Here is a 27,389-nt window from a genome sequence, read left to right on the forward strand (position 1 = left end):
ACCAAGTTCGTCCTCAGCAGAGTGGCTCCCACATCCTTACTTTCTATGTAGATAGTTTCTTCCACCCTACAAAAATACATGTTAAAAAGGTATTTGTACTGCGCACCGTCACCAACGGTGTTGGTCACCAGGCGCTCTGGCGGATCTGCAAACGAGAAGGCGGGATGGATTAGTAGGGTGAAGAGGGATTAGGATAGTGAGAGGAGTGGTGTTCTGTTGGCAGCTTCATCTCGGTATACACTGTGCTCTGAGCTTTGGTGCGAGTATAGGAGCAGTGTCAGAACTCGTGTGCTGTTGGTGCGGCTTATGTGTTGTTGCAGTGTGGTGAAGTGCATGCGGCTTGCGGTGCAAGAGGTGGTTGTGTGAGTTTGAGTGATTTAAGTATGCAGAGAATTTCAGCTTTTTGTTAGTGGGTTATAGTTTTTGCAGCTAATCTTCACAGAGTGGCTGAATGCCTAGATTTCTGGAGTCCTGCATGGTGTGTCAACAGCTAGATTTGAGAGTCCTGCATAATGGAGCAAGAGGCCCACGCCTAGAATAATTGAGTGAAGTACCATACACATCTGGATTTGAGAAACCATTAATAATTCAGTACAATCCTAAAACACAGCTAGGTTTGAGAGTCCTGCATAGTGGGAGAGAGGCCTACGCCTAACAGAGCAAATGAGGTTCTAGCACGGCGCACTCCCTGTTGTGTTCTAATTAACCATGTATAGTGAGGTTGGAGTGTCTATTCTCCTCCTTGGGTGTCGGAGCAGGAGTTGTGGTGTCCTCTTTCCCTACTATCTATGAGAATTGGACTGCTGGAACTTCGGGTGTGGTAGCAGGCCGGGATGCTATGAGTGAGTCATCTAAGTGCTTCCGGCTTGGTCTGTCTATGTGTTCAGTCTTAAGTATCCTCCTCTTGTGGCTATCGCTCAATATGACTTATTTATGTTGTAGAGTGCGTTCCTTGGATTCTGTTCGTGTTCGGTTGTCGTTGTTTTAGCGGTATGGGCGTTCTTGTTGGTGGTCTTCTAGTTACACAGTGAAGAGCCAGGATTTGAGCAGTTTCCTGAATACTAGGTCGTTTCTTGTGTTCCGCATATTCTTTGGTAGGTCATGCCAAGTTTTCGGTCCCTGGTGAGAGAAGGAGGATCCTCCAAGCTTTCTTCTGTTGTAGGGTTTCAGTTCCAGGCGGATATTGTTGCTGGATCTGAGCGTTCTTGTCGGCTGGTGTAGGCATAATTTATCTCTCAGGAATTCTGCGCCTTGGTTGTGTATTGCTCTGTGCGTGATGCACATTGATTTTAATTTTATTAGTTGCTTTATTGGTAGCCAATGTAGTATTTTTAGCGCTGGTGTGATGTGTTCTCTTCGGGGTAGTTTGAGAAGGAGTCTGGCTGCTGCATTTTGTATGCATTGTAGTTTTGTTTAGGAGTCGTTCAGGCATACCCAAGTATAGGCTATTGGCATAATCTACTCTGGACATGACCAGAGCGATAATGTTAAGTGTTTTGTTGGCGAACGGTAGGATTCCTTTTGCCGCTCGCAGGAGAAAGAAGCATTTCTTTAGTAGAGCGTTTACTTGTGGCTCTAGAGTAAGATTGTTGTCCATCAGGACCCCCAGTTTTGTTTTTGGCATACATGGGATTCAGAAAGCAGTGGAACACGAGGAGAGGGCAGCGAGTGAGTGTCTGGTAAGGTATACCAATATTGCATTCTCTCCAGGTCATCGCTAGTCCCATAAGGGGGGGGTCCCTCCCCTCCCCATGAGATCCTCCCACTGAATACCACCTCCAATGGGACTATCGGGTAGCAGCCGGATCTCCCTGGACTCATGAGAAGGGGCTACCCCTAGGGGAGAAGGGACGACGTCCGAAGATTCGTCACACTAGCCATATGGCACTTGTCTTTGCTACTTAAGCTTTGAATTAAACTCCCTGGTGTTGTTCTTAATAAGAGGAAACAGCATAAACTCTGGATTAGCACGTTATATCCCAAAAAAGTGCAATACAATAGAACATACTAAAGAATGTCTCACAAACACATGGTACAAAACATGTAGATGGGGGCAGATGAATAACAAAAGCAGTGTATATGAACTGTAAGGGTGCAGAAGTAAGAGTGACACAGAGGTGGCATGTTGGCAAAGACTTTAATTAAAGATAAATAAAAGGAAAACCCTATCTGGCCCTAGTTCTAAGAGGGATTTTCCTAACTCAACAAAAAGACCAAGTACTCCGTCAGGATGTCCAAAAACATAAAATATCCATGGTCTTGTGTGCAAACCCCTTCCCGTCCCTTACATGCTGTGATGGATCCTGCAGAGCCCTCACAAAGACCCGTGCCTAAAATCTCCTCCCAGGTGGCCACGCTTCCTGGTCCTGGCACTGGGGGTTGTATTAGCTGGGAGGAGAAGGGCCCCAGGGGAGCAGGAGGACTCAGTTGGGTGAGACGCAGTATTGGTCTTCCTCTAGGGAAGAAATATCAGCGATGCCAAAATATGTAATGGTTTGCTGTTATAAAGAACTTTTAACTTCCCAAGATGAATATCTTAATGTGGGTGAGAACATTCATAACCAATTAGGTCTTGGAAGAAATGACACCCCTTTTAAAACCATGGAGATTCATAGAGCTGGAAGCTCCCCTGACTCCTAAAGGAATAGTTAGATAAATCTGTAAACAATACCAATTTAAACCCTGAAGATCTTTACTTCTCTGTAAAGCCAAAACTCATTTGATCTTTATGATATTCCTTTAGGAAATATAATTAAGGAAAGAACTGAGCATGAGATTAAAATTCCCATGAGAAAAGCCGATTCTTACATTATGGACTCCAGTCCCATAATCCCCAAAGTACTGGGACGGGAACAAAACTGCACAGAGCAGCTTGTTAATGGAAATGACCCACACCTGACGGGGGTTGAGAGGCTTAAAAGGCCCCCTCAGGTGCAGGCCAAGAGAAAAGAAGGAGCAGAGCAGTAGTCATAGATGGAGGAGTTGTCAACGCTCCATGTTGCAGCAGAAGCAGAATCGGGAGGAGTAAGACGACACAGGTCCATTGTCATTTAGTTGCTGGTCCCAAGAGGGTATTTGCCTCCAGAAGCCTTAATAGCAGAGGCTGCGCCGCTGGAAGCGAAAGTTTGAAAAGCTTTCCCTACAGTAAGGCTGTCTCCGATGGCAGGCAAGCACTGGAGAGCCCTTGGAGCAGAGAAAGCTCCATGTGCGAGTGGCTCATGCCGCAGAAGATCGCAAGAAGCAGCTGAGGCAGAGGACCTGGAAGCAGCAAAGCGAACAGACGTACAGGCCAGATCTGGTGAGTTCACTAAGATATTGTGACCCTGGTGCACTCTGGCCTTGCAGGAGAGTACACCAGGTCAGAGGTTGTTGTGACACTTTATTCTGTTCTGGCAGGAGAGTCCATCAGAACAGAAAACCTTGAAGTAGTAGGCCTGGCATGGAAGTAAACCAGAGGAAAGTTGATGAAGTACTGTGAAGTGGTATTGACACGTCGTAAAGAAAAAGTGGTAGAACCACTGATATCTTTTGGTTAAATATTAGAGAATCATCCTTACAAACTATCATTGCTGAAGCAAGTGTTGTATAAACTGATGCAGAAGTGTTCAACATTTTCAAAACAAATATGTTGCTGCAGAAGTTTCCTAACAAAGCCAATTTATGTTAATGCTGATGAACTAAGGAAAGGTTCTTGGATTATGCAAAGAAGGTTGTTTGAGTTCTTAATATCCCAAGTGGAAGACAAAAATCCTTGTTAAACAAGTCGGAAGTGGTGGAACTTTTGTTGCCAAGTTAGAATCAAAAGAACTGCATTGGAGTGTAGTTACAAGACAGGATTTCCTTATTCTTTTGGAACTGTTAAACAGAATTCTGCTTGAATCTGTGAAGGGGAATTCACCCACATTATAACGAGACATTTATCATACCCTCAACTTAACTGTTATATTTGTTGCTTTTGAACTTCCATATATTACCTTGTTGAGTTGTTGTATGTACAAGTGTGAGGGACAGCAAACTTTGTTAAGAGTCTATTTTAGGCAGGTAAATCCTCGTCAACGTAGGGATAGTTAGGCGTTTATGCAACGTTTTGAGTTAATAAAATGGCATCTTTTCAAAAACCTTTACAAAGTTGTCCGCCTCACAATTCTGACCCCTCAACGATAAATTAGCTAAGGAACACGGTGGCCTTTTGGATCTCAGCACCTTTTTCATGTGCTTGCATAAACTGCAATGGGTCATTGAACCTTCTGTACTGTTCTCATGGGGCTTCCCCAGTTTCGTATGAGACCCAGACCGCTCTCTCAGGTTTGCTGCAACTCTTAGCCAGGCCTGGTTCACTAACTTGCCAGGCACTGTCTCATATGTCTGCTCTGTGTTTCACCCCAAGGACTGGGACAAGGGAGAAGGGGTTCCTCAGCGCCCCCAACTTCCTCCTTGGCTCTCCATGATCCCCGCCACCCGGTACGGTAACGCAGGTACCTTTTGTGTCGTTACCGTCTGGCTTGGGTGACTTTGTGGGACCGCCTCTGCTTGCTCTGGGCTTCTGTGCAGCTTCCTGCTCTCTCTGCATCTCCTTGTCGTATTTCAAGGTCTGGTCCCTCTTGGCTAGAGTCTCTTGCTCCGGTCCCATGGACGGCTCCCGGTTGCTCTCGAACCTCCAATTTTCCAAGCAGGACAGGTCTTAACACTGCATGTGTTCATCAGGGCTCCGCCAGGGTCCCCCGTTCTCTGCGGCAAGCTGCCACGCCACTCTCGGTTCCTCTAGAGAGGATCTGCCTCAGCGTGGTCTTTCTTCCCTTTTTATGACTGAGTTTGTCGGATTGACTATACTGCATATGTTGGGTTCGCAGTGGGCTTTTTCCTCCTTGCCCAATCTTCTTGTCCGTTGTAAAAATGACTCCACCTGGGTAGTTCGTACTCTTCTCGTCGCAGTGTGGTTTAAGTAGATAGAGTCTCCTACTCTACAGCAATATACGTACTTGTGGGGAATTATAGAAGGTGGAGTGAGAGGAGTGAAGGGACAAATAAGGAGGGAGTGCATACCATGTTCTCCCAGGATAGTCGTCACTGGTCCCATGGAGGGTTTCCCTCCTGGCGAAAAAATCCACCCGCCAAGTACCACCCCCAGGGGGACTATCAGGTAGCGGTCTCTTGTCCCCGTCTTCATGGGAGGGGTCATTTCCCCCGCCAGCCCCCCATGGGAGCAGAAACAATATCCTGGGGATTCGTCACAGAACATAGTCAGTATGTAATGACTGCTTTATAGATAAAAGCTTAAAAGTTGTGCCATTACAGAAAGATTGAATTACCTAGTCAAACATTTTAAGGTGGCTGGAAAGATTAACCAGTGGGGGGTGCACATGGCCACAGAACACTGCTACACTTGGCATGTTTTATTTGAAAATGAGCAAAGTAAAATTCTACATGGTTGCGCTCAGGGCCATATGCCTGCATAAAAGGAGTGCACAGGTCATGTCATAGTCTGACACCGAGGCATTTATGAAAAGGGTTACACAGGTTTGCAGCAAGCATGGGCACACTGGTGAAAGGTGCCCACATGGATGTTGCAGCCGTGAAAATGGTAAGAGGTGGGTCAGTGGATCCAAAATCTTACATCTCTGAAGGAATGCAACAATAGCTGAAACCAGCCATGAAGGACAGAGACGTGTGTATCCACTGTGTAAACACCCACCATTCTTCACATCAGGTTCGTAAAAACATCCACGTCCAAATCGAAACAGCTAGTCAAAAAGGAGTTCTAACAAGGATCAATGGCATAGTTAAACAAACATGTTTGTTGTAAGGTTTGCAAGACCATACAATCCAGCAAAAGAGCATGCAAATGATGCAAATGACAGTGTAAGGCGATTACAAAATATTCCTTCATCAAAACCTCACAGCCAAGTCTCTGAACTGGTCTTCTGTAACCTACTGTGCTACTCTCACTAACACAAGCAGGCTCTTCTAGGCCATATGCAAAAGCCAAGTAACTCCCCTCCAACTCACAGTATTTCACTCTCTGTATAAACACGGCTCTGTAGCATTCTTGAGATGATTATTGAAGATGTGTCATATGGGCATAGATCAACCTATGGCCACATGGCATACCTTTGATTCAGAACACACTCTACTGGCGTCTATGGGTGGGACTACAGTAGGTTTATGGTTTCTGCATTGCAATGCACCAGCCACAAATGTGCCTTTAGCAAACGTAACTCAATACAGCCTGTGATTGAGTGACTTTGTGGGTTGCAGCACACGGGCAAAGCCAATAAAGTACCCTCGAGTTTCATCTTCACACTCTTACATCAAACTTGGTACATCCCAGAACACTCATGAATCAGATACAGAGAACACAAATGAATCTCCTCCTCCTTGTGACAACTTGTAGGCCCTTAGGTTTTAAGAATGACAGTTGAAAAGGAGCAGCTTTTCTCTGTAAATAAATTGCGCGCCGTCCTAGAGCTGATGGGAAAGGGTTCATTAGAAAGCCACCTTCCAGCTTACTTGTTTCTTAGAGAGCAAAAGAAAGCAGAACCCATCGAGAGGGATTTTACAGTCTGGATTAGATAATTTACATTTAGAACCGAGAGCTGGTGGAGTCATTCGGCACTCCATTATTGGTGACCAAAAACGCTTTTGGTACCTGTGATGCTGGAAATGTATTGGAGGGACAGGGCCTCCTTGTCCTGTAGCCCTTTTTCATATTGTGTTCTGTGTTGTTTTCTGCCCAGGAGTCCATGGGGGACTCCTGGCAGTGCAACTCCTCCTTTTTTGGTTTGGTGTACAGACCCATGGGATACCCTTATGGCACCCATGGGTGGGAGTGCCACCTTGTGCCCCTAGTGTATGTTTTTGGGCACCTGTGTGTGGCCCACAGAGCAGGATATGGGCTCCATGCTGAATTTGACAGGTGCTCCGAGTATCCTCCTTTTTGGGATACCCAGGCCCTGCCATTGGAATCAGTTGATTCCTGATAGGAAACAGGATGGCCCCTGTGGCCTCTTGCTTTCTATTGCCTGTTACCTTGTTTTCCCAAAGTCCTGGGAAGCCCCGACTCTGTCCCTTCCCCCTGACTGGCTGTTGGGTGGAAGTTCCATATATGGTGTGGTTGTGAAGTCCAGGCCAGACTGGCTGGAGCCTTCCCAGCGACTATGTTGTGGGAACACCCTGTGGGTGGGACTGGGACCAATATGCACTTCTTGTTGTGGATGTCTGGTTTCTGGTATGAGAGATAAAGACTGAGACAGCCCTGCCCAAAACTGGCATGAATGCAGTGTGTAGTGTTGAATGGCTGGGTACTTGTCCCAATCCACATTCCTTGTTGTAAGTGTCCGAGAGGGAGGAGTATGGCCTGAATGCACTGTATGCTTGATTGGCTGACTGCATGAATGCCCTTCTGTATGATTGGCTGCTGAGTGTGACCCTGCAGTGTAGATCAGCGACAGAATAGTATATCTGGGGACCTCTCACCACTTCGAAATTGTTCAGAAGCTGAGTTGACACTTGAAGAGTAACTGGAACTCCTTATCTTCGACGCCCAGCCGGATGAAGAACTGCTGCTGCCGCATTTGCTTCGACCCGATCCGAAAGCTGTCGAGTTCGTCGAGGACTGATCCGAGAGAGGACCTGGTTAGGTGCCCTCTTCCCGTGCTCCGAGGGACCATTGAGCACTGCTAACCTTCGCCAAAGCTCCCTGGAAGTCAGACCCTCGATAGACTGCCGACCGGAGACGGGGACCGCCGAGGAGAACGAAGTGAAGCACCCGGACATCTACGCCATCGAAGTCCACTGCCGTCGACAAGGGTTCGTAGTATTTCCGTAACTGCTGGAGGCCCGTCGAAGCCGTGTTGCCCAGAAGAAGGGACCGCTTGACGCTGACGACTGGAGCAACCCGCTGCTTTGCCTAAGTCTGTTCAATCGAAGGACTCCCTCTTCCGCTCCGTCGACCGCTTTATCCCGCCAGAGAAAGTCGAGGACGCTGACGCGCCAAGGCGAATCCGCCGGTGGGTTTCCCACCACCCAAAGACCACAAAGACCACAAAGACTTCGACCACTTGACGCCCTTGTTGGGCCACAGTTCTTCAGAAACTCTTTGCGGTCCTGAACTATCAATCGCCGAGGTGCCCCGCACACCTCATCCACGCAGGACGTCGCCGACGAGCACCGCCTAAATCGACGCTGTGGTCTCGGCACCCTCTAACTTTTCATTGATGCCGCTGACGCCAAGTTCACCTTCTTCAACGCCTCTCGACGATCCGTGGCTCCTGCTTTAAAGGGAGTCACTCAAGAAGATCCATCGACGCCTCTTCGAAGAACTCTGCTCTACCAGGTACATTGGGGGGGGGGGGGGGGGGGAGTAGAAATATTATAGAAGGAAAGAAGACTTTTAGAACAATATATGGACTGGGCTTGCGTTATATCTTTTATTTTACAGGTTGCCCAGGTTGGGGGGGGGGTGGTTTCTCCACACAGAACTGTGTCTAGTGGTAGGGGCCAGTATTCTGCCAGTTGTTCTAACCAACTGTTTCCTCCTATGTCTATTGTTGGCTGCCTTTATTAAGTGATGTGTGACATTGGACCAGAGTATAGTTGATGCACTTTAATGAGATCTGATAATAATTGTGGTACCACTGTAGAAATGTATATATTTACCATTGTTGATTTTCTGAGCACAAAGCGAGTTATTGTGATAGTGTACATAACCTTGAATATTAATTATATAAAGACTGTGTTTTAACTAATGCAGTGGGTGGACTTCCTTCGTGGGGGCTTGGGGACTACACTGCACTTAAGAACCAGCCTGCATCACCTCCTGAGAAGCTAGGCCTTGATTGTTCGACTACGTTACCAATAATAGCGAATCTTGGCTGGGGTCCTCTGTGCCGCTCCTCTACCAAATAGATATATGATATGATATGGCATTTGTAACGTGCCTATACACAAGTGTTTCAAGGCGCGACGAGGCAGGGGGGGGGGGAACAAGGGGAAGACAGACAACGATCCTACTAGGCCAGGTTTCATTTAGATCGCGCAAGTGCAGGGGTAGGCGGAGGGAAAAGTGCAAGGGGAAGGTGGGGAGGGAAGTGCAGTACAGGGTAAGTAGAATAAAAAATGAATAATAGGGCCAGCTGGTGGCAAGTGCAAGGTAAGTGCAGACAAGTGCTGAGGGGGGGGGGGGGCTGTAGGGATACAGAGACAGTCCTGCAGTGCAGGGGTTGCCAAGGAGGCAGTGCAAGTGAAGAGTGGCTGGGACAAGGACCGAGGTCGGAGAGAGTGGCCCAGTTGCAGATTCAGTGCAGTTCAGTGAAGAATTTAGCAAGGGAGAGAGAAAGCAGAAGCAAAGAGGAAGGTTTTGAGGTCCTTCCGGAACCGGAGATGGTTCTCTTCAAGTGAGAGAGCAGTCTTTACAGTACCATCCCCACTGCCAAGGTTGTTGTGCCCAAGCTGAAGCTATACAAATAAGAGAATAGTGCAGACTGGCAGTGAACTTCAGGATCATAGGATTTGGGGGAAAGGGAAGACTAAAAAACAAAAAAAACAGTCATGCAATATTCGTCTGCGTTACTTATCACATGTAGGCAGCACTGGGTGACAACTCCCCTGGATATGTCAGTGCACTGCAGTAAGCAGGGAAAGGAAGCACAATCCATGGAAAAAGGGAGGGGAAAAAAACAGATTAGTAAGGACGCCAGGAATGTTTGGTCAATCAGTTGAAATGGATATCAACGCCAAATATCCTAGACACAAATTAATCAGATCAAATTACATTTTGCAGTTACTTCAAGTCTCCTACATGTGGATGAAATCAACCCAAAACATCTTTACTAATATATTAAAAGAAGAAGACAGAGACAGAAATCCGTTTCACTTTCCAGCAAATCTGCAGTAGAGACTTACTTGTGTATTTCAGGGATCTCTGGGTTGTTCTTAAACAGTGAGGACGTCTTGATGAGGGATCTGCCCTCGTGGCTGGATTCAGGGGTCTTCTTGGCAGATGCATCTGTAGCCCCTTCCCCCTTTGGAGGGCTGTTGGTCTCATTTGAGGTTCTCTTCCCATGAGAGGGGAGCGGTTTACGTTGACGCTTTGTCTGGGGACCTGCCTCAGACTCATGGAGCTTCCTCTTCGCCAGCTTGTGCCTCTGATGTATCAAGAAAAAGAAGAAAAGGAGGGTTAAAAAGGGAATGCATTAGAGGAGTAGCACATTCAAGTAAAGGTGCAATGGTTTGAGCAGCGTCGCTCCACAGTATCTCTCACATGACGGAGGTCTAAAATGCAAAAGGGACAAAGCCGTCCCACTGCAAAATCCAGCCAGGTGGGGATCATCCCCATTTAGTGAGTAGGGGTGTTGGCTGTGGTCTACACGCAGTGGTGGCTCGGTTTTCTTTTTCTTTCCAATTGGAGGGAGTCAGCTTTTCCAATTAATATGCAGGTGTGGCCAAACATAACGAGAAAGAACAAATCAACCAAGGAGGGTTCAAAGTGGAGCATGGAGTTTCTTCCACGAATAGTTTTTTTAATGTTAGCCTAAAAAGGTGCATTTTACAGCACACTGCAAACTATGACTTTTTACCCAATTTTTCACAATCTGCTTTATAGGGTAAAAAACACATGAACAAATCCATTTGATGCAAGTCACCAACATTACACAGGAGTATTTTCCAAAGCATTTGTCCACAATATATACCAGTATAAAAACATTTTCACGCTGGCTGTGTCCATACATTTCCATGCTGGCTGCACCAGTAGATGTCACTATTCCGGTATAAAAACAAAGTCATGTTTGCTTTGCTCATGTTGCCACCCGACAACACCCATCCGATCCCCCACAGCCACTTTAATCAGCCCGTTTAGTTTCTCGGACTAGAAATGTCCAATCAAGGAAGAAGCAGTGCATTTTGAAGAGCACCCAGCTCTTTCCAACTCAGTATTAATCATTTGATGTGTCTGCCTCCATAAAGTAGCAACTAACCTTTCAGTGCAGGTTTCATGCTCAAAAAGAAAATATAGTGCCCACCTCAAAGCTCAGCACATTATCGGCAGCTTTCAATACCTTCAGTGTAGAAGAAGGTACACAGAGAAGGCCGGCCCTACAGCTCAATGGCCATGCTCCGTGCTGTGCACAGTTCCCCTGGATCTGGCGGTGCTCAGTGCTGTGCATAGTTCCCCTGGATCTAAACTCTTGAGAAGGCCAGCCCCACAGTTCAATGGCCCTGCTCAGCACAGTGCACAGTTCCCCTGGATCTGAGCTCTTGAGAAGGCCAGCCCCACAGTTCAATGGTCCTGCTCAGTGCTGTGCACAGTTCCCCTGGATCTGGCCCTGCTCAGTGCTGTGCACAGTTCCCCTGGACATGGCCCTGCTCAGTGCTGTGCACAGTTCCCCTGGATCTGAACTATTGAGAAGGCCTGCCACACAGCTCAATGGCCGTGCTCAGTGCTGTGCATAGTTCCCCTGGATCTGGCCCTGCTCAGCGCTGTGCACAGTTCCCGTGGGATCTGAACTCTTGAGAAGGCCGGCCCCACAGCTCAATGGCCCTGCTCAGTCCCACAGCTCAATGGCCCTGCTCAGTGCTGTGCACAGTTCTCCTGATCTGACCTCTTGAGAAGGCCATCCCCACAGCTCAATGGCCCTGCTTAGCGCTGTGCAGTTCCCCCTGGATATAGATGGCCACTGAGGCATTAAGCAGAATGGCTGCTCTACCACTCGCAGTACAGAAGAATATGCCACCATTCCCTGATCCTAGGTCACGATTATTCCAATCACATCTGTGGTGGAGAAACCATGTAGCTCGACTCTGGGAAAAGGACTTTTGGATTTAAAGCAGATACCTGTAGTGAATATGGGCAGAGTTTCAGGATTGATCGACATGAACCTGGCTGGGGCGAACTGGCACAGCTTGGTTTGCAGTGCTATGATCAGCAAGACAGCCCAGAATGAGCACGACTCTAGCATGAGGCACCCACTAAAACAACCCAGAATGAGCACGACTAGCTTGAGACACCCACTAAGACAGCCCAGAATGAGCACGACTCTAGCATGCGGCACCCACCAAGAATGCCCAGAATGAGTGCGACTCTAGCATGAGATACCCTCGAGGACAGCCCAGAATGAGCGCAACTCTAGCATGAGACACCCACTAAGACAGCCCAGAATGAACGCGACTCTAGCATGAGGCACCCGCTAAGAAGCCCAGAATGATCACGACTCTAGCATGAGACACCCACTAAGACAGCCCAGAATGAGCGTGACTCTAGCGTGAGACACCCACTAAGGCAGCCCAGAATGAGCGCAACTCTAGCATGAAGCACCCACTAAGAATGCCCAGAATGAGTGCGACTCTAGCATGAGATACCCTCGAGGACAGCCCAGAATGATCACGACTCTAGCATGAGGCACCCACTAAGGAGATCCAGTCAGTACCAAGAGACTGAGAACCATAAAGCCCTTCTGGACAGGGAAATGACAGGATTTACCTGCTAGACTTCCTGGCATTAAGAATGCTGGTGGAGTACCCAACGGTGCAGCGGAGTCTGCCAGAAAAAACTAGATCGCTGAACCGCAGGGAGATTGTGTCATTGCATCCTTGACGGTTACACAAATGGCCTCGACCACGAAGTGGGTCTGCAGTGGGAGCCTGTGTAGGGCAAGCCACTATGTTCCCTTGGATCCTTCCAAGCTTGGATGCAGCGCAACTGTCTACAACTCACAACAGCAAACCCAACATTCTTTCATTCTGAATTAAATACATTTCCTTGCTTTAAAAAAATAAAAAAATAAAATAAAAAATAAAATCACCCTCCACAAAACAATGTTTCTTTTAACCACGGTCATCGCTCCCACCCATTAAATTGGAGCTGTGGTCAGTAGTTCAATTTTTCACTGAGAAAACTCAAACTTCAGAACTCTCCTTACACCCCCGAATACAGAGCCTTCATGGTCAGTGCAGTGGTCAACTCCATCTGCCATGGGAAGTCTCTTTGATCAGGTCCCTATTTCTAAAACAAAGAGTGTGACTGAAGCGAAAAACAGCACTCTGGATAACTTTGGTTTGCAAAAAAGGGATTTTATGCCGACGGCTACAAGATCACTATGTTGGATGCCCATATCTGAGGGTTGTTTTGCTTTTGAAATCAAATGACTGCTAAAATTACAAATGTCAATATTCCCTGCCCTCACCCGTAACTTTTCATCAATGCTCTTCCTTGGAGGTCAAGCCGCACAACAGTACATGTTCCCAGAGGAGCTCTTATCCCGTCCTGGCAGCTGCTCTTCGTGAACTCTTCAAAACCTGGAATCTGCTACCCAATTATTTATGGAAACCACATTCTTCCCTACATTAGGATTCACACGTCTTTCTTCTGCTCTAGAAACTACTAGACAGCGTGAGAGAGCATTAAGCCAGTCATGTGGCACTGGATCAGAATGGACGCACCACACACTAACATCCCTCTCTGGTACAAGCACAAGTCCATCAGAGAGGACCACACCTGCCCTCAATGGTATAACCTTGCCATAACCTTCAGAGTCATGCCTTTCCTGATTTAAGTACGCTTGCACAACTAAAGTGAATGCATGGCACCAACACAAAAAAGAGAAGGGGAGACAGCATAGAGGCCGTAAAACTGGCAGAAAAAGGCAGGTTAAGGGGTGCTCTGAAGAACAAAAACACCAAAAGCAGTCGTGCCAACTCCTCAGGGCAATCACTGACCGCACATCCACAAGGACAGAGATATTAGGAGTGGCAGAGGCTTGTTATCTTGTAGGGATATCACAGCTGCTACACAAGAGAATGGGAGAACTTAGCGCCAACAAATGGAACAAAGCCCCCGCACCCTCCACCCTTCTCCGGATACAGAAGACATTCAATATCATGGAGTGGTCTGAACAGAGATCACAAGGTCTGTCGGCCATCAGGACAATAGGAGCGGGACGGGCAAAACAAAAAGGTAGACCCCCCCCCCTTTTGCTACTGGCAGAGGAGGAGCAGTCTTTTCAATAGTGAAAATGCAAAAGTGGATGGGCATACATTTTGAAAAATACTCAAATGCTAGTCGGGGCGAGAGAATAATGAGAGAAGCCAGACTCACACCTCTCAGGTGGAGGACGCAAGTTCAAGAGGCTGCCACTGGGTTAGAGTTCGGCATAATCGACTGTCGATAACAAAAAAACAAACCATAGATCTTCTATAACACCAACCATAAAAGCACAGGATCCCACAGACCCAGGCCTGCTCCTGGCTGGCCAATGACTGTTCTTGGTTGCAAATCTATCTTCACTGGGTCAGTGATTAAGATTAAGAACATTCCTTGACATTAATCTGTGGACTTCGATGAGAACGTTTTGGTTTGAAAGTACTTCCCGTCATTGTTCTTCCTCTATCCTTTCGGATCAGGGCTGTATTATCCTCAGCATTGATCCGATACTGGAAGCCACTGGATTCAATCAGGGCCGCCCGCGGTTGGAGACATATCAATGGACGTTACTCAGAGGCCTCCACATTTGGAGGAGTAGAGTGGTATGATATGATATGATATGGCATTTGTAACGCGCCTATACACAGGTGTTTCAAGGCGCGACGAGGCAGGGAGGGGAGGAACAAGGGGAGACAGACAACGATCCTACTGGGCCAGGTGACATTCAGATCGCGCAAGTGCAGGGGTGGGGGAGGGGGAAAAGGGGAAGGGGAGGGGGGGAAGTGCAGAACAAGGTAAGTGGCGTAAAGTAATAAATAAATAGGGCCAGCTGGTGGCAAGTGCAAGGTAAGTGCAGAACAAGTGCTGGAAAAAGGGGGGGGGCTGTAGGGATACAGAGACAGTCCCGCAGGGCAGAGGGGTTCCAGGGCATCAGTGCAAGTGGAGAGTGGCTGGGCCCAGGACCGAGGCCGTTAAGAGTGGTCCAGTTGCAGAATCAGTGCAGTTTCAGTGAAGAATATTAGCTGTTCAGCAGGGGAGAGGGAGAGAGAAAGCAGAAGCAAAGAGGAAGGTTTTGAGGTAGCCCTAAGGACTGATGGTTGCACATTTATAAGAAGGGAAACAAAGTGGTGTGCCTGGCTCTAGGAACAAAACCCTGCTCCAAGTAGTCAAGCAGAACGACAATGTGCCCAAAGGGGTCCAAAGGGAAAACAATATGAGAGCACTAATAGGTGGCACCAGACCCCTAGTGCATGTCACCCTCGAGAGACAGTGGCACCAACTCTGAACTAGGCCCCAAACAAAGTCTACTCTAAAATAATTCAAACGCCTGCCTTGCCGCTGCCCACTTGAAGATGTTGGCAGCTTAGAGCAAAGGGGAAATTACCTGGAAGTTTGCCATGTGCGTAATAAAGGGCCGGTTTCCGACCTAGTGGCATGACTACCACACGGCATGACATTGCCCCCAAGCACCAAATCTTCATTGGTCCCTCAACACAACTACAGTCCCAAATAACAGCCAAGTAGTGCTCAATTTCTCCTTGGCCACATTCAGCACTCAACAGTCTTTCATATAGTCCGGACACCAGATTCCAAGCCTAGAAGCACACTACCTCCTCCTGAACTCTCCCATCACACAGTGACTGGCTGCTTGCAATGACAACCCACTGCAATCTTTGCAGTGGAACCACCAGGCTACTACAACATTCTGTCAGAACCCCCGTCCGTTCACACCCGCCATCTCCCAGCCTCTTCGTCAGTCTATGCCAATGGTGTTGCAACCATCCCCAGCCACTGAAAGTCCATGATGTTGCTCCAAATCACATCCTCTCTGTCACTATGCCCATGGTGTTGCTCCCATCTGCAAACAAATGAATGGCAAGTCCTGGGGTCTGAAGGCCAAAGGCGGCCCTCCATCCCTAGCTGAATGGGCCCTATGAAAAGTGCAGTGTCTTTGGACATGCATTAGTTAGGAAGCAAAGTATTTGTATTTATTGTTTTATACAGCACCTTAATCCAAGGCGATTTACAGTTAACAACAAGAATACATTCACATGGAACAGTACAAGCAATAACAGTAAAAATGAATCAAACCAGAAAATTGGCATGTAGAACAATTTGCATGAGAAAAGGGGAAAGGAGAGTGTGTGCGAAAGGAGGGAAGAGGGAGAGAAAGTAGCGAGTAGAGTAGTAGGAGGAAGGAGAATTTAGACAAGAAGGGGAAAGAAAGAGAACAAAGGTAAGGGTACTAGAGGGAGGGAGAAAAGGGTGAGGGGTAAGGAAGTCAGGGAGGGGATTGAAGGAGTCATTTCAAAGAGGAGCGGAAGGAGGAATAGGTGAGGGAGGAGCGGATAGTAAAAGGTAAGGAGTTCCAGTGTAAGGGGGCAAGGAGCTGAAAAGAGCGGAAACGAGAGGAGGCACATGGGTGTGGGGAGACCGAGAGTAAGAAAAGATCAGCAGAACGAAGAGAGCGAGAGTGGGTGTAGAATGAGATCAGAGAGGAGAGGTAAGGAGGAGCAAGGTCATGATGAAGAGATTTAAAGACAAGACAAAAGAAAGTGAAATTTAAGATGGGAGTGGAAAGGAAGCCAACCTAAGTAAGAAAGGGAATTGGAAATAGAGTCGTGAGGGGAGAGAAGACAGAGGGTACGGATGGCGGAGTGGTAGAGGGATTTGAGGGGGGCAAGATGGGAGGCGGGGAGACCTAAGAAGAGAGAAGAACAATAGAACAGGTGAGAAAAAATGAGGGAGGATATTAAGAGTTTAGTGGCATGAAAGGTGAGAGAGGAACGGATTTTACGGATGTTAAAAAGATGGTAGCGACATGCGCGAGAGGTGAGGGAGATATGAGTATAGGAGAGGGAAGAGTCAAAGTGAATGCCAAGATTACGAGCATGGTTGGAAATAGGAAGACTAGAAGGGGGAAATAGAATAGAAGGAGGTGGAGAGGGAGGAGGAAGTGTGTTAGAAGGAAAGAATAAGACTTCAGTCTTGTCAGTGTTAAGAGAGATAGTGAGATGACATCCAGCTGTTAATGGCAGTAAGACAGGAAGAGAGATTGAGGTGTAGATCAGAGGTGAAGGAAGAGAAGGAGAGGAACAGTTGGGTGTCATCAGCGTTGAAATGGTGAGAAATTCCGAAGGAGGAGATGATAGGAGAAAGGACTGAGGTGTAAAGAGAGAATAAGAAGGGTCCAAGAACAGAGCCTTGGGTAACGTCGTGCTCAAGAGGGAAGGTAGTAGAGGTTCGTCCGCCCCAAGAAACAGCGAAAGAACTGTGGGAGAGGCAAGAGGAGAACCGGGTAAGGACAGAGCCTTTGACTCCAAGGGAGCAAAGAGTGTTGAGAAATAAGGGGTGATCGCAGTGTCGAATGCAGCAGAGAGGTCAAGGAGGATGAGGATAGAGGATTGCTTAGAGTAGCGAGCAGTAAGGAGAGAGTTAAGGACACAGGTAAGAGCACACTCAGTGGAGTGTTTGGGGCGGAAGCCAGATTGAGAAGGAGGAAGGAGAGAGTGGGTAGGGACAAAGGTTGAGAGCTGGGAGTATACTAAGCGTTCAAGCATTTTAGAGAGAAAAGTTAAAAGTGAGATTGGGCGAAAGTTACAAGCGAGAAGAGGATTAGCAGAAGGCTTCTTCAAAATAGGGATGATAGTGGCATGCTTGAAGGCAGAAGGGAAGGTGGCCGTAGAGAGACAAGCATTGAAGAAGGAGGTTAGATAGGGTATGAGAGAGGGGTAGATCTTAGGAATAAGAAGGGTTGGGACAAGATCGGAAGGAGCGGCGGTGGGGTGAGATTTAGTTAAGAGGAGAGACATCGGAAGGGGTGATAGGAGAGAATTTGGACATGCTAGCCGAGGGGTGCTGTATGGAGGGGAGAGGAGAGGAGTAAGGAGGAGAACAGACAATTTTTTGGTGAAGAGCAATAGTTTTTTCAGGAGAAGAATTTAGCAAAGTCAGAAGGAGAAAGAAGAGAAGTGGAAGAGATGTCAGGAGAGGGAGGGGAGAAGAGACGAGAGAGGGTTTGAAAGATACGAGGATGAGAGGCTTGGGAGTGAAGGAGGTTAGAAAAGTATGCGCGTTTGGCAGAGTTAAGGCATGAATCATATAGGGAGTGATCGGAGAAGGAGGAGGTTTGGTTAGTAAAAGTAGGGGATTTGATCCAGCAACGGAGGAGACGACGCATGGATAGGAGGTGGGGAGAGAGCCAAAGTTGGGAAGGCTTACGAGTAGGGCGGAAAGAAGAGAGGGGGTAGAGTTAATCAAGAATAGTGGAGATAAAGGAGGAAAGGGAGGATAAGGCAAGATCAGCTGGGAGAGAAGAGAAATCAGAAAGGGGAGGAAGAGAAGAAGAGCAGGTATCAAGGAAGAGTGAAGGGCTAAAGTTCCGGAGGTCACGTCGGGTAAAAGATATGGAGGAGGGTAGAGTAGAGGAAGGAGTAATGCTGGGAGTAAGGGAGAAAGAGACCAGAGCATGAGAGGAGACAGGAGAGGAGGAGGAGTAAGAGGAACTAAAGATGATGTCAATAGTGGAACCAGAAGAGTGAGTTGGAGAAGAGGGGAGAGGAGAGAGAAGGTAGGAGTCTAGGATAGAGAGAAGAGGTGAAGGTTATGGGGAGGAGAAGAAGTGAAGGTTGAAATCGCCAAGTACGGTGAGGGGAGAAGGGGAGAGGGGGAAGGGGAGATGAGAGAGGAGGTGGTCAAGGTCGTCATAAAAGGAGGAGAGGGGACCAGGAGCTCTATAGATAATTAGAAAGGAGATAGGGTGAGGGTGTAAAGGATTTATACATGTATTCAAAGGAAGGGAAGGTAGGAAGGGATAGTGTAGAAGTAGATGACTGGTATTTTGGATGGAAGAGGATACGAACACCTCCACCATGACAAGTGGGGCGCGAGACATGAGAAAAAGAAGAGGAAGGCGTAGTAAGAGAGGCAGGGACGGTAGAGTTGTGAGGTGGGATCCAGGTTTCAGTTAGGCAGAGGAAATGAAGGTTGAGACGAAGGAACATGTCTAAAACAGCAGCAGTCTTGTTGCAAAGGGATCTGGCATTCCAAAGAGCGATATTGATTAGACTGGAAGATTGGATTGGAGGGTAGACACGGTTAAGACGATAAGGGAAGAAGTGGAAGGAGGTGTACGGGGGAGGGAGTTGAGCAAGGGAATGGACATGAGGAAAAGGGAAAGGATGAGTAGGAGAGGAAAGGGGGAGGAGAGTGAACGGGACAGAGAAGATGAGGAGAGGAGGAGGAAAAGAAAGTAGAAATCGGGCGATGCGCATGTCGAGGAGGGGGAGAGATAGCAGAAGGTAAGACAGTGGAGAAGGAAGAAGAAAGTATAGCAATGGAAGTTCAACTGGGTAAGCTTGTGACAGATGAGGGAGAGTGAATGAGCTGAAAAGGAGGCAGGTGAAGAGGGGTTCAGGAGGAGTAGGTGGTCGTAAGATTAGGAGGGCTTGGGAAGGGAACAGTAGAAAGTTCGAGGAGGAGATCAGCAGACTATAACAGGAAGAGATCTGGTGGTGGCAGGTAATCAGTAGGAGTGACGAGAAGGGATGGAAGGAGATGAGCAGACAGGGGGAAGGGAGGTAGTTATGAGTCTACTGTGGTAATGAGACTAAGTGAGTCTAAGGTGGTAATGAATAACTACGAAATACTGTTAGTAAGGGGGTGGAGGGCGAATCACTGTTAAACCATGGACTTCTATTACCTTTACAATGCATAGAGAGGGCCATTGGCACTATTCAAGCAACTACCTTTAAAATACAATCGTGGAGATGGGTAGGTGGAATTGTAGATTCAGTTGCTGGCTAGATTTGTTACTGAAGCCCCCCAAAAAAATGACACATCCCGTGTGAAAAACACAAAATATTTACCATTTATTCTTTCAGTGTCATTTTGTTTTCACTTAAATAATTGACAAATAAATTAATAATCAACTTCAAATCACATTCAAGAAAGCAAAAGGTCTCTAGGTGCTGTTAATAGGAGTTTGTGCCCATCTCAATGATAGTACTAGGCAAACGAGGACAGACACACAAAACAATTCTCCCACTATGTTCTACTAACCTTAATTGCACAGCACTCTGTTGCTTTCTAGCTAGCTTTGCACTATTCAAGTCACTACCTGGCCCATGCCTCCATCTTTGTCTAGAGAAGCAGGATCTAATAGCTCCCAGCAATTTCAACTCTATGTGTTACTTCAAAATTTTATTTGGCATTTATATAGCACTCTATATATCATTGGTATGACCTCAAAGCGCTGGTATGTTGAACGCTCTCGGGGACCGTAGTTCAGGTCAGTTGAGAGGGTAGGGCATTGAAAGGTGCTTAGGTGCACCAGTTAAGTGTGCAGCTGATATAATTGCCTGATGGTAGCTGCATCCTACCATTAGGTGTGGTAGTATTGATATCGGTTCACTGGGTGCAGTCTGGCAGGTGGACACCAAGACTGGGTTCTGGCTGCGGTAGGCCTGTGGAATGCTTATGTGTGCAGCTAGGCTGGTTTGTCGTGGGATATAGCTGCGTTTTATATTGTTTGTCGGGTAGTCCGAATTGATCGAGGGGTGTAGCTGCACTCTTAATTGTGTGATGGCGTAAAGAGTAAGCATAGTGAAATGATATATTTATGCAGCGCCCACACACAATGAGCTCCACGACAAGGGAAGGAACAAAGGAAAAACACTCCTACAGGCCATGAGCAGCAAGAATGCGAAGATTATCCATTGCACTCAGCCTAGCGACGCCCCAGACAGAACAAGTGCCAAGACACAGACAGGAGGGGAACGGGAATGGCGATTACCACACTAGGCCTGGCGACATCTCTGGGGAATCACACGACGTGCGGGAGAGGGGGGAGAAAGGAGGGAGAGGAACAAAACAAGTGACCATCGTACTAGGCCGACTACAGTTGCAGAGGTCAGGAAAACAGTGTTGTAAGGGAACAGAGGATGTAGGCAAGGTTTCAAGGTGACTATGGGTACAGTATGATTCGGAGCCAACCTGAGTGCGAGATCCAGGTGGGGGGAAGGGGTTCAGCATGAGAGTAGAGGGGTGAATCACCACAAGTCATTGCGTCCAAAGTCAAATCCAAGCGTTGGCAAAAGGTTATTGATGGTGGACCCTTCGTGACTCAAGACAACTCCTGCAATGAATGGGCCAGGGTGAATGGAAGGAGGGAGAAGAGATCGGGGAAAGCAGGGGAAGGGAACATAAGGGGGCCAGAAGGGGGGGGGACACAGCAACATTACAGGGGATCAGAGGGGCACACAGCGACATCACAGGGGACTAGAGGGGCTGGGGTCACACAGTAACATCACAGGGCCAGAGGGTGCTGGGAGGCACACAGCAGCATCACAGGGACCAGAGGTGGCTGGGTGCACACAGCGACAACACAGGGGGGGTCCACAGCGATAACACAGGGGGCCTGAGGGGGCTGTAGTACAAGCGACAGCACGGGGGACGAGAGTGGGCTGCGGTGGCACAAAGCGACACCCCAGGAAACCAGAGGAGGCCAAGAGGGGCTGGGTTGGCACAGAGCGATATCGCAAGGTACCAGAGGGTGTGGGGGCACACAGCGACATCATGGGGGACCAGAGGGGTGGGGGGCACACAGTGACATAATGGGGGACCAGAGGGGTGGGGGGCACACATACGTGGCACAGGAGGGGCTGTGGGGCATATAGTGACATCACAGGGTTCGAGCGGGTGTTTGGTCCACAAGATCACGGAGGGGCAGGAAGTGGACATGGAGCAGACAGAGGCCTTTGTTGTGGGCCTTGTTTGGTGAAAGGCAGCCAGGATACTGGCAAGGATATGTGAAGACTAGTAAGGAGAGAGTTTGCGTTTAGTTATGATCCAAGGAGATCAATATCCTTCATTTCAGGCATGCAGTTGCATAATAGCGAATTAGCCTATTCAGTGATGAGATTGTTGGGTATCTCCTTGAGCATTAGTCATCGGGTTTCTAGGGTTCAATCGCTTCAGGAGGTCGTGGCAGAAAGAGCCACGTTTTAGAGTTTTGCGGAATGTCAGTCTTGGGTGTGTCGAATATGAGGGCAAGAGAGTTCCAGAGAGTCGGGGCCAAGGTTAAGAAGGTGGATCCTCTGATCCTGACAGTTTGGGGTTGGAATCACAAGAAGGGCAACAGTCTTGATCTTAGGGTGCAGGTTGGAAGCATTGTTTTATCTTTTCTTGCAGGTATAATGCACATGGTCTTGAAAGTGGCCCTTCGACCGACTGGGAGCCAGTGGAGGGTTCAGTTTTGCAGCAGTGTTTTGGGCTCTTTGGAGTTTAAGATAGTATGCTGGGGCTCCTAGATAGGAGTTGGCATAGTACAGTCCCGACATCACAACAGACATAACTGCGGCAAGTCTGCTCGGGAAGGAGAGGTAGGGAAAGATGCGTCTGAGAAGTTTGAGATAGTAGTGGCAACATTTTGACATGTTGATCTGACAGGAGAGGGTCAGAATAAATGTGGGTTCAAAAGTTAGTAAGGCCTTGCCCATGTTGTAGCAAGATAAATCCTGTAGAGCCTCAGAGTAGAAAAGGGTGATTGCCTGCGACTAACCAGTGTTGCAAAGTTCGTTTTCTTGTTAATCAGATGTCAAATTCCAAGAAGAAGGCAAGGGCAGAGGGTGGTAAAGGCCTGGCACGACAGATACACGATAGTCATGAACAGCACAAGTGAATACCCGAAGAGTGCCCCTGAGATGCAGAGAAGGGCGTAATGACTGTGCAGTTGTAGGCTTATCTGCTCACCCCAGGAACGTGTTTACGAGGAACTCTTCTGCAGGAAGGAGGGATGGAGGGAGGAAGATTACGTGACTAACTGCTAATGCTTATGTAAACTCCTTTTCTGTGCACATGCTAGAGATTGGAACCAATGATATTTGAAAATGTATATAAACCATGCAGACCTAATGCTTATCAGTTGACTCCTGCGCAGTCTTTTGAATGTGCAGGAAGTCATGCCCATTCGCAAATGCTGAAATTGAATAAATGGATGACTTTACCAACCGTCGGAGTCTTTTTTTGGAGTGGGGTCCCCTTGGACAGAGGTGGGGTGAGCAAAAATGTATCCCCAGTCAGCCCAGAATCCATAGTGCAGCCCAGGTTTTTTACTGTGTCAGAGGGGCGGGGGTAGCCCCAGGGTCAGGGGCCATGGGAGCAGATGAGGTAGAAGGGCAGTGTTGCCACATACCATGATTTCGGTTTTATTGGGGTTCAAGAGGACGTGGTTTATTGTCATCCATTGATCTATATCGCAAAGATAGGTGTCAAGATCAGGGTGGGGGTTGGTGCCAGATTTGGGGATTCTTAGGATGATTTGGGTGTGTAGTTGTAGCATGAGATGTTATGCATGCCGATGATTCCAGGAAGGGTGGTCATAGAGAGGTTTAACAGGAGACCAGCTAGGCATGCTCCCTGCAGTATAGTGTTCACCAAGAGATTGAGGTCAGAGTGGTTTCAGTTCCATGTCACGGTCTGAAGCCCGATTGTGTGGGGTCGAGGAGACCGGTGGATTCTACAAATACGTTGTGCTGGGAGTATGCTGTTCGGTCGATGAGTTTTGTAAAATATCTGGTGTTCAAGATGGGTCTGTAGTTTTTGGGGTCAAGGGATGCCTTTTTAAGAAGAGACTTGACATGGGCAATTTTGAAGGCATCGGGGAAGATGCCAGAGGAGAGGGAGTCCTTTAGTATGGCTCTTGCATGTTCTCCAGGACAGAAGCGGGGCCGGGGTCGAGGGGGGACCCAGACGGTTTTCTGGCAGACAGTAGGTCAAGAAACTCGTGTCTGGAGCTGGGTTTGAAGGAGTCGAAGGTAGGAGGATTGGGTGTCGGGACAATGGGGTCAGGAGGGGTGGGGAAGAGGAGTGACAGTTTGTTTTTTAGGGAGGTTGTCCTGTCAAAAGCGGTGGTGTAGAAGTGTAGGGAGAGGGAATCGCAGAGGGATTGAGAAGGGGTGGTTTGGGTAGAGGTGCAAGTGGGTTTGACTAATTCTGATAAAATCATGTGGAGTTCTTTTCTGCGGTTGCCACAGTTGAGAATTTGGTTATTGTAATAGGCTTTTTTGGCCTTTCGGATGTCAGCTTTGTTGTTATGGTGGTGCAGAGGGAACATGGATCTGCTGAGATCGGATTTAGATGCTCTCCATTTGCGTTCAAGAGTATGTTTTTTGGCGTTCATCAGGTGGCGCGTGAACCATTGGGGGGATGGTCCGTTGCATGAGGAAGCTGGGCACAAGGGGGTGAGCGGGACTAGTGAGTCATTGAGCCAAGAGTCAAATAAGTTGATGGTTAAGGTTCTATCGGGGGTGGGGGGCGTTTCAGGAGGATGTAGAAGTAGGGCTTTCGCTAGGTCAAAGTAGCTTGACTTTGTTCCAGCATTTGAGATCCGGGGAGGTGGGGGAGCTGTAGGAGGGGTGGAGGGGGGGCATAGTGGTCAGTCCAGATGAGTGGTTTGGCGCGATATATAAACCAGGTCATGGGAGCTGAAGATTGCATCAAGAGTGTGTCCTCCTGAGTGGGTTGGGCGAGTTGTATTATGGGATAGGACGAGTGCGTCAAGACTGTCAACCAGCCCATGAGTCTTGGGGTTGTTGGGAATATCGGACCCGATATTGAAGTCTCCAAGAAGTGTGAGAGATGGGAGATTTACTTGAATGTAGCTATAGTATCACAGAGGTTGTTGGTGAAATGTCTGTTGTAACCAGGGGGTCTGTAGATGAGTAGGAAGCTGTGGGAGAATTTCGGTGTTCGCAAGAGTTTAACTAGAAGAGATTCACCAGAGGGAATTCATGTCTGGGATTCGACGAGTGAGACAGAGAAATTAGAGTTGAAGAGGACTGCCACGCCGCCTCCCCTGGAGGCTCGATTGTGGGTGATGAGCGAGTAGCCGGGGGAAGGCTTTGTGTGCAACAGATTTAAAATCTTCGGAGAACCAGGTTTCGGTGATAGACTAGGTCGGTGGGTCAGAGGATAGGAGGTCATAGATGCTGTGTCAGTTACTTGCTACAGAGCGGGTATTAAAAAGGATGTTTACTTCGTGAGGGTATGTAGTCTTCGTAGAGGTCATTGGAGTGTTAGCATGACGAGCGTGGGTGGTTGGTCGTGTGGTGGTAGAGGATGGGTGAGACTTGTTAAAGAGGGGTACGGGAGGGTCAGGGCACAACATCGATGAGGTGGGCAGAGGTGGATATGTGAGAGGCGGGGGAGGGTTGAGGTGGGGGTGAGTGGATCAGTTGGTGTGTGGGGGTTTAGAAGGCTGGGTTTTGGGTTGAGTTTGGAGGGCGCTAAGGGTTCTGGAGTACAGGGCGAGGAGTCGAGAGAGGGGGTGGGAACTGGGCGAGGGGAGTGTGAGGTGGGGGGGGGAGACTGGGATTTAGGGTTGAGGCAGAAGCAGTGCGGAGTAGAGGGTCGGGGAGAGGACCAGTCATTTCGTGGGTTTTTATGCTATAGGGGTGTGAGAGGGTGGGGGGGTGAAGCTACCATTCTAGCCAGGGTGAGACGTGCTGTGTTCAGAGAGGGGAAGGGATATGAAGGGGGAGGGAAGGGTGGCAAGGGAGGGTGGGCGAGAGGGTGGTGTGTTCCTGGGTTGGCTAAGGGGGATAGACTGGGGGGTAAGGGAGGGGTGTTCCTTGAAGGGCACAAGGATGGAGTGGAAGAAGAGGTGGATTTGCGCTGTTTGGAGTGCCAGAGGGCTCATCTGGCTTGGGAGTTCGATATGGGTTGCGGTGTATGGGAAGGGGGGTACCTGGGTGTTCTCAATAGAAGGGGAGGGTGGAAGTCGATGTGTTAGCGTGGGAAGGGGGATGGGGAATTAGCGCTTGAGGAGGCCAGTGTTTGGAGTGCCAGAGTGCACCTCTGATTTTGGAGTTGGATGCAGGGTGATGGTAGGAGAGTGGGCGGGCGTCGTCGGGGTGTATTGATGTACGAGGGGAGGGGAGGGGGATTGTGATCAGGAGGGGAAATAAAGGGTGAGGTCATGAAAGTGGGTAATAGAGCGCGTGCTATGCACCGCAAGAGGTGAGCGGTGTTGGGAGGGGTGGCTGGGCATCGGGACGGGTTGGAGGGGGGGTTTTCTTGTGAGCTGGGGTCTCCATCCCGAGGGTCAGGGCACTACTTGGAGATTGAAGAATTAGTGATAGATGTGGAGGCTCTGGATGTGAACCTGTGCCTAGATTCAGGACACCAGGGCAGTGGGAGAGGGAGAGGGTCAAAGAGGGTAGCGGTAGGGTGGAGGTCTAAATGAAGTAGCAGCACCTAAAACGTTGGCAAGTAAATTACGGTACTCTCTCTCATGCGCTTTCCAGTTGTAAGGAAAACAGGTGAGAGCAATTAATACTGTAGCGTATGCAAGTTAATCACAGTGCCATCTCAGGGGTATTTTCAAATGAGAATCAGTAGTTTTCTATTGGCTTTCTGGGTGTGATTCAATCTAACAAGAGCAGGAACAAAACCAAGGAGTGTGGGACAGGCAAATAAATTGCAGTATCAGAGTGAGCGGGAGCAGCAATCACATTGCTATCTCATGGGCACTCGAGATGAGAAACGAAGCAGCTTACTACAAATTTTCTAGATGTGATACGATCGAACGGGAACAATTTCTAGGAGAGCGGCACAGGTAGCTGATCACAGTAGTATCATGGTGGGTACCATCGACAAGTGAGTTGGAATTTTGAAGAGCAGGGACGATTCTAGGTAAGCAGAGCAGGCTTTGTATGTCTGTGGGACAGACAAAATAAGTTCACAGAACAATTACAGAGGGCACCCTCTAGATGCGCAACAAGAACAGTTTTCTAAGTGTGTGAGACAGGCAAAGTAGAGTTCACAGTACAAAACTCAGTGGGCAACCTTCAACATGCATAATTTAACAATGTCATCAGTTTTAGGCAAGTTTGTCTTGGTAAAATCTAGTTCATAAACAATCGGACACAGCATCGAGCTCCGGACCTCCATTCTTGACCATTCCACCTGATTAGAGGTCCCCCCAGGCCCGTGTGCGCCCCCTCTCCAGCCCGCTTCCATTTCCTCATCCATGCGCCACCCGCCCCCAGGCCCGCCCTCTGTTCCCATCTTACTTCCTCTTGTGCTCCACCCCCTCCCGCCTCCCATTCTTTCCTCCGCTTCCCGGCCCGCCCACGTCTGTGATTTGCTGCCCACAAAAGCCATAAGGAACTTCTCCAGGGCAGCCCTCTGCCCGGGCAGCCCCTGCGGCTAAGGGCCCCTAGACAAATGGCAGCTCCTACAGAGGCAACTCTAGAAAGTGTCTGCAGGTGTCCGCAGGGGATGCCAGTGAAATCAGCAGCGAACAGACACCAACAAAACTAAGTGTGGCGTGGGTGGGGTGTAGAGCAATTACTCTACTCCAGAAAGCCCCTGCCACTCTACCTTACCTTCCCATAACGTAAATCGCCAAAGACCTACACAGATTGTTAGCATGTGCCATACTTAAACAGATTTCTCATTGGTAGCATATACC

General features: G+C 48.4%; 1 protein-coding gene across 1 annotated transcript in view; it reads right to left on the reverse strand.

Moving 5' to 3' along the window:
• Nucleotides 1–27,389, reverse strand: part of DDX31 (DEAD-box helicase 31) — a 468,302-nt gene that overhangs the window by 394,595 nt on the left and 46,318 nt on the right. Inside the window, exon 3 of the mRNA XM_069609310.1 lies at nt 9,901–10,142. Coding sequence (XP_069465411.1) covers nt 9,901–10,142 — 242 coding nt within the window. The remainder of the gene's footprint in view (nt 1–9,900; nt 10,143–27,389) is intronic.

This window comes from Ambystoma mexicanum, chromosome 8 (genome assembly GCF_040938575.1).
Source record: "Ambystoma mexicanum isolate Mex_15411 chromosome 8, UKY_AmexF1_1, whole genome shotgun sequence".
NCBI classification, from domain to species: Eukaryota; Metazoa; Chordata; class Amphibia; order Caudata; family Ambystomatidae; genus Ambystoma; species Ambystoma mexicanum.